The following is an 18453-nucleotide window of genomic DNA, read 5'->3' on the forward strand; positions in this document are numbered from 1 at the left end:
AGGGCTATATACTAGCCAATTATAGGTGTACATCAGAATTGAAGGAAAAACAACATTTTAGTCCAGACTGTGGTTGCCAGAGCTGCCAATACTAACTGATTCAGAAATCTAGCAGTCTAGTAAAAAAGGGGAGGCTGTGTCAAGGTTTACATGTCTGTTTTCAAGCGTGGAGATTACCACTGCCAGCTATTCATTGCTTCCTCCTGCTGGAGTTCGTTACCGTCTCCAGTTAATCAGCTGGACTCTCTAAATCATTTCAATTTGAAAGAACAAATTATTAAAAACTGACCTGCCTGACTTTTTGGACTGAAATCAGATGGGAAGTGTTCATAGGAGCAACTGAGTCCCCAGGTTTGAGAGGATGATACTGCTGCAAGGAAAGACTGGAGGACAAGGGCTGTGAACAGGCTACACCTCCTTGGAGGACATGTGAAGGCAGCTTGCAGCAGGCATGGTGTTCTTGAGTGCTGCTGTGTGCCAACAAGCCTTCGTTCAATCACAGTATAGGACAGGCCATCTGTACAAACCACCTCTGTCTCTCATTCCCCTAAACAGCTGATCAAGGGTACTCACTACTCCTCATCCTTCTTCATTCAAGTAACTGAGTGTTGACCAGAAATGGTGGTTACTTATATGTGAATCCATTTCTGCTAGCTCTCTTTCAAACACCATGTAAAGGTGCTCTACTTGATCTCAGGAGGAAGACACCTTGTTTGACAATGCAGCCTTTATACAGTTGTTCAAAATGACTTGTCCTGTTTCAGTCTGTCTCTCTGCTGCACTAATAAACATGAGAAACCACCAATTTTGAGGGTTCTGTAGTTTCTAGCATAAAGGCCCTGAAGGGAAAAATAAAAATTAAGTGCTAAAGAAACTTTGAAGTCCATTCACTCTAAATGAGATTTTAGCTGCTAAGTTTTCTGAACCTCTCCAGAAGTATGATCCCACTTTCTAAATCCTTCACGCATACAAAAAACTTATGGTCGTCTATTCAGGGTGCACAAGGCCCAGGTTATAAACATTTTACCTCCCAAAACTTCTAATGCTTCAATAGCTTAGTAGCTTTCAGCTGAATGATAGAAGAAATACATTACCAAAAATAACCTCCAAGTGTAACTCCCTCACTAGCCACAGCTGTATTTAAGCAATGAAGCTATACGTCAGCCATTCTTGCTGTCAATCCTTAGGCATCTTCCTGGGGGGAGGTTGTATCAGCTTTAATTCTTAATGAGTGGCAAGGGTGTCTTGGTTTAAGCCCAGCTGGCAACTAAGCACCACACAGCTGCTCGCTCACTCCCCCCCTGCCCCAGCGGGATGGGGGAGAGAATAGGAAAAGTAAAAGAGAGAAAGCTCGTGGATTGAGATAAGAACAGTTTAATAAGTGAAATGAAATTTAATAAAATAATAATAATAATTATAATAATAAAAATTGTAATGAAAAGAAAAATAACAACAACAACAAACAAGAAAGGCAAGTGACGCAAATGAAAACAATTGCTCACCACCCTCCTACCGATGCCCAGCCCAAGCAGCGGTTCCCTGGCCAGTTTTCCCCCTAGTTTATATACTGAGCATGACATCATATGGTATGGAATATCCCTTTGGTCAGTTGGGGTCAGCTGTCCCGGCTGTGTCCCCTCCCAACTTCTTGTGCACCCCCAGCCTACTCGCTGGTGGGGTGGTGTGAGAAGCAGAAAAGGCCTTGACTCTGTGTAAGCACTGCTCAGCAGTAACAAAAACATCCCTGCTTTATCAACACTGTTTCCAGCACAAATCCAAAACATAGTCTCATACTAGCTACTATGAAGAAAATTAACTCTACCCCAGCCAAAACCAGCACAGAGGGGCATCCGTTCAAGAGCAGCTCAGTGACATGGAGCTATGCAACAGGATCAGTAGAAAGAAAAGTCCCACAGAACCTGTAATAAGACAACTGCAAGCAGCCAACACTGGTTCACACTTTACAGATAATTCTGTATTAAAACCCATTTTGCGTGAGGTCAGCACAAAACCATAACCTGCTGGATTTGCTCCAGGAGTTTGTGAAATTAACAATCGTAGCACTTCTGACCGCTGTAAGTCATGTGGCATCATGTGGGTCCATTTTTCTGAGGTTATTTTCAATGCTCACTCCCTTCATGTGAGTGCCAAAGTGACTTTACACCATGGCTCCAGTAACATGACAGACCTAAGACTTACAGTCATCCTGTGACCCCCTCCACCTCCAGGGCAGCATGAAGACAACACAAAGGTGAGGACAGAGCAGCTGTACAACTGCCTGTTCCTGGCTGTGTAGACTTTTCCCTGGTGGCCAGAAAATTGAGCAATAGGCCTTTAGTGTACTTCTCTGCTGAACTTTTTCTTCTTAAATTGAGTGACTCAGTGGACATAAGGAAATATTGACCATCCTTCACAATGCTTATGAGAAAAGGGAGAAAAGGCATCTAACAGTTTGCATTACTAATTTTCCAGAAGCAGTGTTCATACCCTGTTCCTGAGGGCGGTTCCCCACAACACACACCTCCGTTTTCCAATTAATTAGACATGGAAGTAGGTTAGATCACTAGTCATAACAGTGTGACTCCCTGCCTCACCCCCTCAGCCAGCAGGAACTTCAGAGAAAAAAATGTATTCATGTACTGAGGTCATGAATTTGAAGTAAGAACACAAAAATGAGTTGTTCCAAGGGTATATTCAATGGCTATCATGACTAACTCCTAAAACTCTGATGAAGAATTAGATTACTGGGCTAAAATATAACTTTTTTATAAATAAAGTTAAATGCCAAGAAAATAATATATACATGGGTCACCTCTTTTTGTGCACAGAGTCCTGTTGCTCCCAAAACAACAATGGCCTGTTGACTCTCGGGATGCAGTAAGCAGATGTTCCCAGTTTACTGTAGGTCTGCTTGTATAACGCAACTTACAAATCTGTCTGAGCAACATCACACATCCACATTTGGATAGTGGCACACGGTGAAATTGTGAGCAATACAGCCAAGGGCAAACCACTGAAATTGTCCTACTAATTAGTTGCAATGAATTGTAGACTCAGTGCACCAAACGTGCTCCGGGTATAGCTGCATTAATGTAAAGGGCTAGCATCAGGGAAATATTTCGTTCTCTGAAATTAATGAGCAATTTCCTAAGCTGTTGACAACTACTCACAGTTACATGAAGGACAGGTTTTACCCCTTTCTGAATAACGTTAAGTAACAAGCTATTTCTGTGCTGGAAAAAACAAATGCAATCGGGGTATTTGGCTGTGAGGGAAAAAATGGGAGCATAAGTATCCTTTCAGCAGCACTGTCCAGAGGCATCAAAGTGCTCTTTAAAAACTTGGCATCATAGTCCCTTTTTCACATGCACTTTGAGGGGCTGAGGACAAGAGTGGCAATGTGACTCACTCCAGGCCACCTGAAGAGTCAGTGGGAAACTGGAAATAGAATTTGAGTGTTGGATGAGAACTGTGTTTTGTGATCCCGGGTTATTCTGCCCTCCATTCAGAGAGAAAAAAATAATGGCTCTCTGCTGTTTCTGCTTGTCTCTAGTAATCAAAATGATCTTCTCCCAAAGCTCACAGTCAAGAGCAGCCAGCAAGTGTCTGAAGAAAAGTTGTGATCTGGAAAAGGATAGGTTGTTTTCCTTGAAGATGAAGGGAATTAAGTTAAACTGAAGCTTTATTCCCGGTTTCCCCCTGCTTTTTCAAAATGGGTGTAATTTGTAATAAGACTAGGCAGTTACTACAGAGCAACTTCAAACTGCAGTTTAAAAAAATTCAGCGGGTATCAAGGCTAGCAATGTTTTGACATAAAAGAAGATACAGATGATGTTTAATAAAAAGTTAACATTGCTCTCCTTGTCATTCCTTCTTAAGCTCATTCACTAGAAAAACAAGGAAATTATCAAAACAGGTCCCAGACCAAAAGGTGGCGAAATAAAGTTTATAAACAAGTGATAGCATGCTTAAAAGCAGTACACCTATCCCCCAGTGTCCCATCAACATACCCTTAAGAAAATAAGAAAAAAAGAGCCTTGCTGACCAAAGAGTTTCTAACACTGAGGCTCCTGCTACCTCACTTTGCATACTGTTGTCCAGTAAGGAGCTTTCAAACAGAAATAATTTTAAATAACTGTTTAGACCAATGATCTAAAGGTTAAAGTATTCTCATGCATTATGTATCCCTGCATCATTTGATCTCCCAGACAGTCCTTTTTGATTTATCAAACAGCATCTTTGGTATGGAATTTGCTCAGAGAATATAAATGTCACAAAAAGGTATTTATACACAAACTTGTAAGCTCCCACTTACACCTGTCTACCTGAAAATTCTGAAGCCATGTTACTTCAAAGCTGTCCTAGGCTGATATTAATATTCTGTTGAAACATACAGTTCGAGAGCGCTGTGAATTTCAATAACAGATGCAAAGCTCACTTTACAATATGGGCCTCCCCAAAGTGATAGACTTAATTTCATCTGGAAAGGTTTATTGTATTTGAAACCACTCAACAGTCTGAATTTTCCTAGCATGAGAGTTAAAATGAGCTAAGGGTGTGGAATCTAGATATTCTCTTTGGAAATAATGGGTGCTGCATTTTATTCATTTGTACAGGTGTATGTACAGGCATATGTACAGGCGTATATACAGGCGTACCTGTACATACCTGTATAGGAATACAAAACTGTATCATCTGGTGCACCTCTTTCTCTTTGCTGTCTGTGTGTATCCCCATAAGACTCATTTTAAATTCTAAAACTTGTGCCTATGTGTCAAATGTAAAATTGATACACTGGGTAGAATTTTTTTTATCTCAAAAACTCCTTGCTTGCTTATGGTGTGAGCTGGGACCCAAGTTCAAGCTTCTGCTTAAATGAAGAATGATTCTTTTCTATTGGATTTCATATCATAAAAATATTTTTAATAAATAATAGAAGTAAAAATATGTTTGGTTTACCTTTGGATGTTTCCATCTATGTGGTCAGCAGTCTTGTCTCATGCTCTTGCCATAATTTGAAATGTGACATATAATCCAGAAACTATGATGGCTTGTGATAATACTTAACTTTCTTTTCCCCAAAGTTTTATATTCTGGTAACAAAAGTGATTTGTTGTCAAAGAGCCTGAGGATAGACACTATTAATATCTTAAAACCAAAATAAATCTTACATCATTGCTGTGTCTCTAAATTTAGTAGAACCTACTTTGTTTCAATCAACTAAAATTAGTCTGGAGCTACCCGAAACTCCCAGATTCTGTATTAGTGAGGCATTTACAACGTGATGTACTGGGCTGGTTTTGCTTAGTTCTAACCTAGGTTTTCACAGTCTCAAGCATGATTCGGGTAGGCATTTCACATTCAGGCTTAAGGCATGGCTATAGGACGCAGACTTAGTTGGGGACTTCTATACTGAAGTACAGAGGCTAACGGTAATTTTTCTTTCACTTCTCTGCCTTCCTGTCCATAGTCACTTTGGCAGCTGGTCATCATTACATATACCTGCACAATACTTCTTGTCACAATACGAAGTTATACATCCATTTCAGTAAAAATAGAGGAAAAATAGTACATCATCAATACAGCATTCAGTAGAAAAATTGCAAAAAATGTTTTTGAGCATTGCAAGGTTTTTTCTCCTTTTCTTTCTTTTTTGCCTTTTAATAAAAAAAGTGACCTAAAGTAATCTGAGATCCTATCACAGGATCAGTGGGAAACAAAAACTTGCCCTTGAGTCCAGGTAAAAAGGACACTATATATTGTGCTGGAAGAAGACTAAAGGTTTCGAGAAATGTTTTAAAGGTAGTAAAGTACCTGAGAGCAGGTGCATGTACATGCGACTCTGAAAAGGACAGATTTGTGTTTGAAATCTAAACGTGGGTTAGAAAGTGTTAACTTCATTTCATATTGTAGAGTATGTCATAGTCTGGATGCAGTTCTTCTGAAGTTAGTGACTCCCAAGGCCTGAGTCACGATCATACAGAAAGACTAGCTAACCTACAGTTAGTAAGTGTCAGATCAAGGCTAGTGAGTCAACACCTTTTGCAGTTGGACATCTTTGCAGTTGACTACTGTGATGAATGGCTCAGGATGGGGTTTGTCTCTGGAGCTTGTTCAAAGCATCAGCTAGCTATAGAAGTGTTGTTGAAGGGTCTGGAGAGGTTACTGGATCTGGCCAGCCACATGTGCTTATATTGGGATGTGGCACAGTAGACAGGAAACAGAAATATTTTCCCAATATCTTTTAGATGTCCAAGGTACACAAAAAGTCTAAATTTCCCACTTCCTATCAGCATTGCTTTCATCTTGATTATTGGGTTGTGGTTTTTTTCAGCAACTTTTTTTTTCTTTTTTTTTTTTGTTTCTGTGTAGTGGACATTTAAGGAATTAGTTATTATTCATTGTAGAAGGTCGAGGCCCAGGCAATAATGTGCCTTCTGGCTCTTCCAGGGATTTTCTGACAGCTTGAAGGGGGAAGGTGATTCTTGTGAATTGCTGTAGTTTCTACCAAATGCTACGAATCAGAGGTGGGCATTCCTTCATAAACAGAAAGTAGTCCGAAAAAAACCACAGATACTTCTTTCTCTCCAGACTGCCATTTGTAGGAGGTAGTTTTACTATAAGGCATAATTTCAATCATCCCCTGCCATTTCAAACACTGTGTACCACAAAATACCACTCTAACTATAAAAAGAAAGATTACCTTATGGTTATGTTGTTTTTAGAGCAGGTTCTCTCTTGAGGCTTATTTGAGTGAGAGCTTTATTTTTCTTTCCAAGCCATTGAAGACTTTTATTTTTTCTTTCAGAAGGCTTGCAGTTCATAACAAATGATTTAAAGCATCAGTCCAAAGTGGAAATGAAAAGACTTCTGTTCCTCAGGAGTGAAGAGAAATTATATGAATTACCAGCAGCCAAATAACTGACGCCCCATAGATTTCAATCTAGGACTGGTTTTATTGTTTCAGAATATTTCACACTAAGTAATTCCCATTTATATTCATTATTACTAATCAGTCTAAGATGTGATGCTTGTATGAATTAAAAGGCTATTTCCATTAAGGGTTACATCTGAAGTTTGTATGAGAGTCTGTTTTCCCTTATTCAGAAAGAAAATAGCAGTGGACGACTCCCAAGGAAGCAGCGGTGTGAAAACATATTTTCAAAAGTCACAGTCAGAACTTTGCAGTCAAAATTTCTTTTCTTTTCTTTTCTTTTCTTAGCCCCCACCCCTCAACCCCGCTTTTTTCTTTTTTTAACACAAGATTTTCTGTGAGAGCAGTACTGCTGTGAAAAAGACCATGTCCCTTCTTTGTTTTCTAGGTTTCTTATTTTTTTATTTTTCTGGGTTAATATCTTTTCTGCTTTATACTTTTCTTCAAAAATTTCTTCATTCTCTCCTTCTCCCTCACTCCCATCTCCAATCTAACTGGGACCAGGGAAAATGAAGAGATGAGAAAAAGCGTAGTCAGAGGCATGGAAATGTCACTTTTGCAAAGACGAATATAAACAACTGAGAAATCTTTGTACCACTGGCTCTACTGATGTTATTTTTCATTAGTTTTTTATGCTACCATACAAAATTAGTGAATTATTTGGGTACACTTTGGGATTTCTGTTTTGTATGTTTGTTTCCAAAGATTATTCTGCGACATGGAGAAATGATGTTGCATACAAGGTAAATCAAGTTTCTCTCTGCGAGGCATCACCACAGTATTGACCATGACAACTTTGAGTACTATTTGCAAGAAAGTCATTACCCGTGTCTCCTATGTCACCGCTATGGATTTGTTTGTGACTGTATGCTTTCTATTTGTCTTTGCTGCTCTAATGGAGTATGCAACCCTCAACTACTACTCAAGTTGCAGGAAAACCAAACTGTACTAAGGAAGAAAAAGTCGGTAAGATAGGAAGCACTTAATTTCTTTCTAGCATGCGTCTGGCTCAGAGAGCCTGCAATGCCATTATACTCCGCTTCTTCGAGCTCTTCCCAGTTTGTGGTGTGATCTGCCCTGAAAGCTGATGGAAAATAGTTACCCGCAGTAACATTAGAAGCAGTTATGTGCCTATTGAGTGAGGTCTGTTCCTAACAGAAGCAGCCTGCTGACCACGAAGCAGCAACCCTGCCTACATGTCTTTCGTCCTTCAATGACTGTGCGGTAGTTATAAAGGACTCCCACTGAAACAGATTGCATAGCATGTTATACAAATATATGCACAGCAATGTATACTCAAATGCATCTACTATTTCATGGCTTAACAGGTCTGGAAATATTTATGAACTTTACAAATAGAATTTCAATGTCTCCACTGGGAAACAGCACATGTTTTTAGCCCTATGCACAAAGGGGCTTCTAAGTACAAAACCAGAGGAGGTCACTTACAAAGGTTTTATACATGGCTGCATTTTTGGCCAAAAAGACACTTTCAGAAGTAACACCAGACACACACAAAAGCTGTTTATTTAGAATCAATTAAAGCATTCATGTAGGAAGAATTGCCTGGTGTACTTCACCAACTGACTACAAGAATGAGCGGGGGCAGTATAATTGAGAAAAAAATCTCAGTGTAAACATAGGGAAGGGGAAGTGGGTTGTCCACTCAAGATCAGTGGAAAATCTTATGTGCTTGAGATCGGTAGTTGGAGATGTTGGATGTCATTTTTGTGCAATGGGGGAAATAAGGACATTTGAAATCATAAGTACAAAGCCAAATAGGAAAATGTGAAGGAGGAAATTGAAGAGAGAAGGCTGAATTCAGGGAATAATAAGTCACCAGGTAAAAAGGGATTGATTAAGAACTACAGAAAATGATTGAATGAAGAAATAATGAAGGAAAAGCTGAAACCAGTATGGAATTGGGAGAAAGCCTAGAAAGCCATGGGCTTAGTCAATGAAAACTCCATTAGACGTCTAATAGCTTCTTGTAAAAATGCATTGCACACAAAAGGCAAATGAGTGTTACAAAAGAAATGTATGAGACAATCAAAATGAACTTCCTAATGATCAAACTAAAATTGCCATCTTGTAGAAAGTCATGAGTGTCTTTGTAAGTAGGATGTATTTCCAGACATGTGTATGAGCAGGAGGGAAAGCATGCAACATTGATGAGATTTAAGTTAACACAAGAACAAATGCTCACTTAGCTATTGTTTGCTAAATAAATAAATGTAATGGGTTGAATAAAGATTTAAAGTGGATGGAAACCAGGTGTGCATTCTGCTGAGGTTTCATGCAGTTTTAAAGTGTACAGAATATTATGCTGAATATGTAGAACACTCAGCATGAAGAGTTTTACAGACAAATGCATTTAAAGGTTTGGTTTAAGAAATGCTATTGAACATTAGATGCATATGAAGCAATAGTATGTTTTCTTCTGAATAATTCTTTTGTTATCTTTATTTAAGCTACCTGATGTCAGTTTTGGTCATGTGATGGTAAGTAAACTATTTTAGTTAGTGAGAGCAATGGAGGCATGAATGTATGGTTGAGACTTACTTGCAATAATTCCTGAGAAAGCTGTAATGCTATGTTGTGCTTTATCCTGACTTCACTATAAATATTGTTTTGCTTTTTTATTAAAAGGTCAGTTTGGTTTGGCTGTGGCAGAGGAAAGTGGCTGCCTCTTTCTATAAGGACGTATCAAATGATTTGGGAGGGAGAAGGGTCAAGTGTAGAGTATTGTGTGTTATTTTTACCTCAGAAATTTTGTGAGTTTGCTTTATATAATACTGCAGTTCCTCGTTACATTTCATAAAAAAGTAGTAAGTACAAGTTGTGTCATAAACTTATATGGAGTTTTAACAGAGTTTCATAGAAAATAATTGATTTATGCCTATCTGTAAAATCTTTAGCAAGCTTTCAGGTGAATTTTCAAATAATTTAGGCACACAAGTTTAACACAGTTTGTTGTACTATATCTGCAAATAAATTAAATTATATTCCCCAAACCTCTAGATAACAGTTTATGTATGTGCAGTGGTAATAAAGTTGAAACTGAGCACGAAATTATATCTCTAAGTTATATGAAATCTGAAACTGGAATACATACTATAATATATATAAATATAAAGCATGCAGAGAGCCAGTGAATCAGCTGGTTGGATGGCCTGTTTCCCAGGCTATCAGATCCAAATAAGAACGGGGACAGAACTAACCATTGCTTTTGCATTTCTTGTTTTGGATATGCTGTAGTTTATCACTTTAAACTGCTAGTTCCAGGGTTACTAGCTTACCTTTTACAAATAATGTTACACTTTTTTTCTTATTTTAACATTAATTTTTTGACATATTTAAAGAGCTGATATAGCATTGGAAGTCTGCTTATTGACAATGAATGATTTAGAGCAAACATTGCACTCACTACTGCTGTCACTTCTTGGACAGACTTTTCTGACAGATGAAGTTAATAAGGCACATTGAATGAATACCAGCACTTTCCTTTTTTCCAATTAAAAAAAAAAAAAGGAAAAAGACACACTATTAAAATGATAATACACTCTTAGTCTTTGTCTAGATCTAGTTAGTCTGATCTGCTTGGAAAGCATCTGTAGAGTCTTTTCAAGGTTTTTGCTCACCTTTCTCTTCCTCTCTCTCTTTCTCTTCTCTCTCTTCCTCTCTCTCTTCTCTTCTCTTCTCTTCTCTTTCTCTCTCTTCTCTTCCTCTTCTCTTCTCTTCTCTTCTCTTCTCTTCTCTTCTCTTCTCTTCTCTTCTCTTCTCTTCTCTTCTCTTCTCTTCTCTCCCTTCCCTTCCCTTCTCCTTTCCACTTCCCCTTCCCTTCCCTTCCCTTCCTCCTTCCCTTCTCTTCTCTTCCTTCCTCTCTTCCCTTCTCTTCGTCTTCTCTTCTCTTCTCTTCTCTTCTCCTTCTCTTCTCTTCTCTTCTCTTCTCTTCTCTTCTCTTCTCTTCCTTCTCTTCCCTTCTCTTCCCTTCCTTCTCTTCTCTTCTCTTCCCTTCTCTTCTCTTCTCTTCTCTTCTCTTCTCTTCTCTCTCTTCTCTTCTCTTCTCTTCTCTTCTCTTCTCTTCTCTTCTCTTCTCTTCTCTTCTTCTTTCTCTCTTTCCTTCCCTTCCCTTCCCTTCCCTTCCCTTCCCTTCCTTCCCTTCCTTCCCTTCTCCTTCCCTTCCCTTCCCTTCCCCTTCCCTTCCCTTCCCTTCCCTTCCCTTCCTTCCTTCTCTTCTCTTCTCTTCCTTCCCTTCTCTTCTCTTCTCTTCTCTTCCCTTCTCTTCTCTTCTCTTCTCTTCTCTCTCTTCTCTTCTCTTCTCTTCTTTCTCTTCTCTTCTCTTCTCTTCTCTTCTCTTCTCTTCTCTTCTCTCTTTTCCTTCCCTTCCCTTCCCTTCCCTTCCCTTCCCTTCCCTTCCCTTCCCTTCCTTCCCTTCCCTTCCCTTCCCTTCCCTTCCCTTCCCTTCCCTTCCCTTCCCTTCCCTCTTCCCTTCCCTTCCCTTCCCTTCCCTTCTCTTTTTTCACTGTAAGACAGATATTGAGCAGGGCCTTGTTTTATACATAAACAACTTCCATGTTCAACTTCTAGCATAAACCAAATAAAATAGGCAGTCTCTCTGACTCTCAAGATATCATCTTGTCTTTTCCAGCCTTATAGTGGTGCCACCAAAAAGCTGAAATTTATTAATCTTAGTAAATCCATGTTCAGGTAATGCCACCCCCTGTTTTTCCTCCTAGAGAACACACTTACATGTTGTCTGAAATAATTTTATTAAGCGTGTTTAACACCACCTCTGAACTGTCTTGTCCAAGGCACCTGAGAAGTGCCTTGCCTTGCCAGAGGTCTCAGGTGGTTCTGGGCTGGCACCCATTGTGCATTCATCCCTCTCCTCCCAAACCCAGCTCAGCAGGACATACAGGACACAGTGGGTACCATCCACCTTCAGCTGCTATCTAGTCACTTCAGTAGCCCTCCTAACTGACAAAGATTAAAGCAACCAGATTAATCTCTCAGTATTATCAGGGCATTTATTTTATTGTCTGTCATGAGCAGATAGTTGATACAACAAAACACAACAACAAAAAAAACCCCAGGCTATTGATACATGAGAAAGTTTCCTTTGCAGAACCAGGGCACTTATTTCTTTTCACTTACCAAAATCATCTGGAGAGATCTAAATTAGCCTTTTTTCCTTTTAACATAAATATTGTAGCCAGGCATAGAAAATTTCAGTCCCTGAGTAGGAATTTTTCATAAAGGCTTGCAAAAAATAATGTGTGACACTGTGGTATAGCAGAATTCCAGGTATACTTTAGCCATAGCTTTTTTTCTCTCCAAAGTGCTACAGTCAAAAACCGATTCCTTGTACAATAATCTTTCTTAGACCTTTTCCATGTGGCAGCACATTGTAAAGCTCTGATATCGGCCACCTGAAAATTTACAAATGAAGGAGAAGACCATGCAGGGATAATTTGTGTCATCTAATCTCAGAGATAAAGAAGTCATTCACAACAAATAGATTTGCAATAATCTGCTTCTAAACTGCAATCTGTTTACAGTCCACAGCACAATGCACCTGAGAGATTTTAGCCATCTACTTATGATGAGATGAATTATGTCCTAGAAGTATTTGGCTGGATACAATAAGGCAGTTGTTCAGATGTAGTTACCTATGTTGGAGATGCCAACGTCTAAGCAGAGGGATACCACATCAAAATCTTAGCTCGGGGACCAGCAATTTAATTGGGTAATGGGTAATATTATCATGTGCCAAAACAAAGGATTTGTAGAAAGTAAACAAAGTCAATAGAAAAAGGAAAATTTCCCCTAAGGCACATCAATCATATCACTGATCTGTTTCATATACAGAGTGAAAGTTTTCAGATACGCCCCAACACCTTTAACAGGAAATGTTGCGTATTTTGTATATCAAGTGTGGAGGCAGGGGCCCAGAGCACCCTCCAGAATGCAAGCAGGCATGATGCAGAGGCATGGCCAGCTTGGTAGTACATACCCGGCATGCTCCTGCAGGCAAAGGCAGTGCTCGGCACAATCACAGGGAGAGGAAGGGCCCCCAAGGTGGAGAATACCGTGCTGACAGGGCTGGAGTCTGCTTTGTCTGGGTGGTGCAGACAGGCTGCGAAGATGATGGGACCTTTCCTAGTTGAGGAGGTGATATTTGTGAGGATGGAACAGGTGGCTTGATGAGAGAGGAGACTATCGTGAGAAAGCACCTTTCATGAAATGGAAATGGTGTGACAGAAAAGCTGACAAAGTGTAAATAGGGAGTACATTGAAGAAGGAGAGGTCTGTTGGCACGAGTGGTATTGTGAGGTTGTGTGATATCAAAGTGCCCTATTTCTGAGCATGGTTAGTGTTATAAGCACTAAGGGGATATGCCTAGGGATGGCATTTTGAAATCCTATATTGAAATCATCACTATCTGTTGCTGACCATCTCTTTTTTTATAAATCATGGTAAAGTTAAGAGGCAGTGAATGCAGCTATACTAAGTGGCGATCCTTCTGTAATGAAATGGGGAGGGGGGACATCTTCCTTATTTTTCAGAGTCCATTCTTAAGTGTAGTAGCTGCAAGTGTTTAAAGCAACTGGCAAATAATATTCTGACAGGCAAGTGAACTCCTAAGTGTGAAAATATGATTACTAGGCAATATACACTTGAGTTACCCAAGTAGAAAATACACCTAGAATTATTTAACTTGCCACTCCACAGCCTCTCTATGGAAATTCATCTGAAAAGGCATCTTTTGAGGGAAAGAAAGATGATCCCCAAATACAGAATTCCTATAGTATCAACCTCTTATTCCCAGCTCCTGTGATTTTTTCCCATGATTATTAATTGTGATCTGCATCATCCATAGAAGTTTATCAAACTGTTGGTTTCTTTTTGTCTCCTCAGAATTATTCTGTACTTGATATGAGACCACCAGCTACAGTCATCACATTGAACAATGCCTTGTATTGGCAAGAATTTGAAGATGCGTGCGTCTATGAGTGTCTGGATGGAAAAGACTGCCAGAGCTTTTTCTGTTGTTACGAAGAGTGTAAATCAGGCTCATGGAGGAGAGGACGGATTCACATAGACATCTTAGAACTGGACTCTTACTCTAGGGTCTTTTTTCCTACATCCTTCCTGCTGTTTAACCTGGTCTACTGGGTTGGATACCTCTATCTTTAAATGTTGCCTGTAGCGGTGAAGACTGCTGTGTTTTCACAGTGCGGAAGGATGGTGAAAGTGCAGAAAAAGTGAAGGACACGGTCAGTTTCATCTCAAATTATAAAGGCCACATTAACCTTCATCATCACAGAGCCTGATGAAGAATTTTAATATGTAATTGCCTGAAAAAGAAAAACATCGAAGAATTCTCTTCTTACAGCTATTAATTTTAAGGGAAAGATTCTTACAAAATTCAGCTGAATTTGTAGTGTAAGTGATGTTTATGAATAATTATTGTATATTAGAATCTTTACTATTCTCCCTTGGCATAGAAGCTATACACAATTCAGGCAAAAGTTAAATATGTAATTTTTGTTCTTCATTCCCATACTTTCTTCAAAATGCTGCCATATACTTGAGGCTCAGAGCAACATACACTGGCACTGGCAAATAAGCCAAAGCCAACAAAACCACTCATTTGTATTTAAACTTGAGCTATGTCCCATAGATTTTGGGAAATATTTAACTGGTGATCTGCTTGCTATAGAGAAACCACCAAAGGACATTAAGAAATGTCTCTGGTTGAATCAAAACATGGACGTTACTTTCTGCAAAGGTCTAGGATTCATGGAATTACCCACTTACCTACACATATTGATTTTAACTTCAGGTGAAAAGGCAGAGTTATAAGAAAGCTATTATTTTGATATAAATAAAAGACTCACCTATCTCTGAGGCAGCTGTAGGCATAACTTCTACAGTTTTTCAAGCTTTTAACTGTCTTTTTTATGAATGGTTAAACACAGGATGGTCATTGATTTCTAAAGTACTCTACTTGAAGCAGGACAAGATTCCTGCTTGTTTGTGTCATTGTAGCAGATCATAGTTGATAGGCCATGAGTAAAAATCACTATATAATAGCACTAGGAATATGTGACTTTCTTCAGAATGCAATTTGCTAAAAAGTGCTCTCATGCATTCTTATTTTTTCTCTCAAATTTCTTTTGCCATATTGAAAAACATGTGTGCCAAAGGACATTTTTTGTTCCTTCCATAAAGTTAAATATTGCCGTCCTTACTCATCACAGTTGTTCCCTGGGTCTGAGCTGAAGATTGAGCACTTTTGACTTGCATAGTGCATTATGGCAACTCAGTTGTCACAGCTGGATTAAACATGGAATAGTTGCCACATGCAAAAAAAGCTTGTTTTCATTTTTTTCCTAAACTACCAACTATATCTTACCCTAAAAAGCTATTTTGTATTTTTCAAGCTTTTGACCATTAAATTCTTAAACTACCCATTTTTTCAAAAACTAGTTTTACAGTGTTTAAACTAGATTACGTCTTTTACAGACTGTCTCAATAATCGTTATTACATAAACAAAACAGATTCAAAACTAGTTAGCAATGGCTTTTCACTACACTTTGGATGACAAATGGTTATGAATGTTTGAATGTTTGACGTTAAAGCATACCTAAAACCAACATTCTATTTTCTTCTTCTTCTGGAGGACCTGATAATTTTTTTATCATCTCAAAAAATGTGTGTCTCTTCCACACTGTATTTGATAAAAAATGAGTAGTAGATGTGATTGAAGAGCAGTTCCTTTTCTCCTCAGAGGGAAAATCCTGCAAACAAGCGAAAACTAATGCAATGGTAATTTTAAAGGAAAAGAAATGCTGTCATGTTCTTTGAAACATCACTGTCTGTCATTGCTGTTTCTCTGTGCTTCCAGTGAGTTTTTAATTGAAAAAAAAATGCTAACACAAAAGTTAACTGTAGTTATTCAAAACACTTTCTTCTGTTTTTCACTTGTATAAAATATCAGAGACAGACATGGGTTTAGGTGGGGGAGGGGAATCACTTCTCTAAGGACTGACAAAATTCAAATTAGAAGCACAGAGAAGACATATTTTAAGGCAGGATCAAAATCTTATTTTTAGCAAAATCTGCCCAGTCTGATGACTTCTAAACCAATGATAACCTTCTGATTTCAAAATACATGCTGAAGTTTTTGCTAGCTCTCAGTAGCAAATTACCCCATAAAATCTATTACCCTGTAAACCTCTGTGTCCTGCACTTGGAAGTATGGATTTTATTTAAGGATGAGAGTTATATTTTCAGCAGTGCAAGAAGATGATTGACTATCCTGGTCTCTAATTATGAATTAGTCTACTCTAACAATCACCTTCAGCCATATTTTGCAAGAATACTAGAAATATTTCAAGCCTAAATAAAAGAATGGAAAGAGTTATCCTGTAGGGGCCTGATCCTGCAAACCCTCTGCACAATCAATTTATTTTGGTGGGAGTATTGAGACAGATGAGGCACAAGAAGGTGCCTTCCATCGTTAGATCTTGAACAGCTAAAGTGAGGTTTATTTAGCAATTGCATACATGAATGAATGTCCTGGGAGCAAGCATGGAAGTGGAATGTTCCCATTTTAGATGATGAGCATATACTTTTCTTACACTTTTGCTCATGGCTTCCCATTCCTGCTAAAAGCACACAATCCCATCAGATCCTTCCTTGGAAGACTGATTCTGCTAAGTCCATTCATCTTGCCTCTGTTTTCTGAGTGCTTTCATAAACAGAAGTTTGAGGCATATAATTCCACTTTTTTCCACGGTCCTAACCAAGAAAGAATCTCCAGACAGTACTGGCATCCGCTCTTATACTGGCAGCAGAGGACATATTCTACTGTTTAATGTATTCTACTCTTGGGTTATGCGCAAAAAATTGATTTGTATGCAAGGTGAGCGACCACAGGCTGGCAGGTTCCAGAATGCATTCCTCTGCTTATTCCTAGCTGTTTGGTTTACTCTCTTCACTGCTCTGTGCTTTGGCAACCACTGAAAAACTGTAGAGATCAGGGAAGATAAGCTTTCTAGGCTCTGCATCATTCAAAATGCAATTATTCTAGACACCTAGATAGTGTGGTCTGCATATATCTATGGGCCATATCCTTCTGTAGTAGTAAGAATATCCTCATTAACCTCCAGATATTATTTTGCTTTTTAGAACATTTTCTTATCAGATAATTTCATATTTAGGACTTGCATTTATTCAACTACTTCTTTTTGTTATTTAGTACTTCCTTTTACCCTTCCAAGGAAGGGAAGGGAATGGAGGAAGACAAAACCAAATGACTAGTGAAATGAATGCATTTGGATATGTATGTAAAACCACAAAATCAAGTATCTTCACGTTACATTCCTTCCTTTTTGAAGTTACAGAAAAGATTGTGAGGTTTTGTTTAGATAACCAACTTTTCCCAGGAGGATCTAAAGTCAAACCTCTTATTCTCCCCCTTCAATTAAAAGTTGATGGACAATCTTTTCCTGCATTGAGGGCAGCATTTTCAAGGCAATTAAGAATGCATAAGAATACTCTTCTGCTTAATTCAGTATTCTGTTCTTCTGGCCCTGATGCCTAACATACTGACAGCTCCTTCTTTTAGAGCCACTCTTCCAACCATAAGTGTATAAAAACTTGCAGCCAGTTTATGCTGTCTCCATGTCCAGTAGTAACGTGGAACTGAAGTATGCCATGTGCCACACAATTTTAACGTAGCCTTCTAATTGAGAAGTATGGCTGTAGATGAAAACACCTCAGGCACTTTGATAACCTTTCTTCTCTTTCAGATGCTCATTTTCTCCTTCATCAGCTCTCGACCGTATATTGGTATGTTGTACATACCAATAAAAATGATAAAAATTACAGCAGGATGAATCAAAAAAGCCAGAACTGTCTTCACAGAGAAGCTAAAAGAGGAGGAAGAAATTATATTTTATTGCTGTGCAGTACTTATCTGTCCTCTCCTCTTATTCAATTCTTCCCACCAACTACCCACAGCTAATTCCAAACATCCACCTGGCGGTTTGCGTGTTCATCAGCTGGAAAAGCAGTGACACATGAGCCTTTAGCTGATAGGAAATGATATTTCTAGAACTGGAGGCATCCTGCCAAGTAACTTGGATAGATAGCTATCATCTCAAACACTTTTGCAGCCCTAACGTGTCTCACAGTCTAACACCTCATGTTGCTGCATGAATTTATCACAACTTACCTTACTTGGTCATTTCATGAAGGGAAGGATGCTTACCTCTTTTTACACCAAACATCACCGTACATGCTCCAAGCAACCAAGTGCAAGACAGCTCTGGAAAGACCATGGCTGCTGCACTGCTGACTTTGTGGGAAGGGAGACTGTCGCGTACAAGGGCAAGGCAATTTGGCAGAAAATTAATCCCCTTGCGTTCCAGCCTGTCCTCAGATATCAGAGGGGCTGGGGGTGGCTAGGCTTAGATTCTGAGTGATGCCCAATTTTTCTGTGTTA

The 18453-nt window shown here is 39.0% G+C and overlaps 1 protein-coding gene across 1 annotated transcript in view; it reads left to right on the forward strand.

The window, feature by feature from the left end:
- GABRG3 (gamma-aminobutyric acid type A receptor subunit gamma3) overlaps positions 1 to 14134 on the forward strand; it is a 347822-nt gene extending 333688 nt beyond the window's left edge. The window contains 4 exon segments of the mRNA XM_059816463.1: positions 7702 to 7868; positions 7870 to 7896; positions 9406 to 9435; positions 13856 to 14134. Of these exon segments, the coding sequence (XP_059672446.1) occupies positions 7702 to 7868; positions 7870 to 7896; positions 9406 to 9435; positions 13856 to 14134 (503 nt within the window).
- Positions 14135 to 18453: the final 4319 nt, after the last annotated feature.

Source organism: Gavia stellata, chromosome 1, assembly GCF_030936135.1.
Source record: "Gavia stellata isolate bGavSte3 chromosome 1, bGavSte3.hap2, whole genome shotgun sequence".
Classification (NCBI taxonomy): domain Eukaryota; kingdom Metazoa; phylum Chordata; class Aves; order Gaviiformes; family Gaviidae; genus Gavia; species Gavia stellata.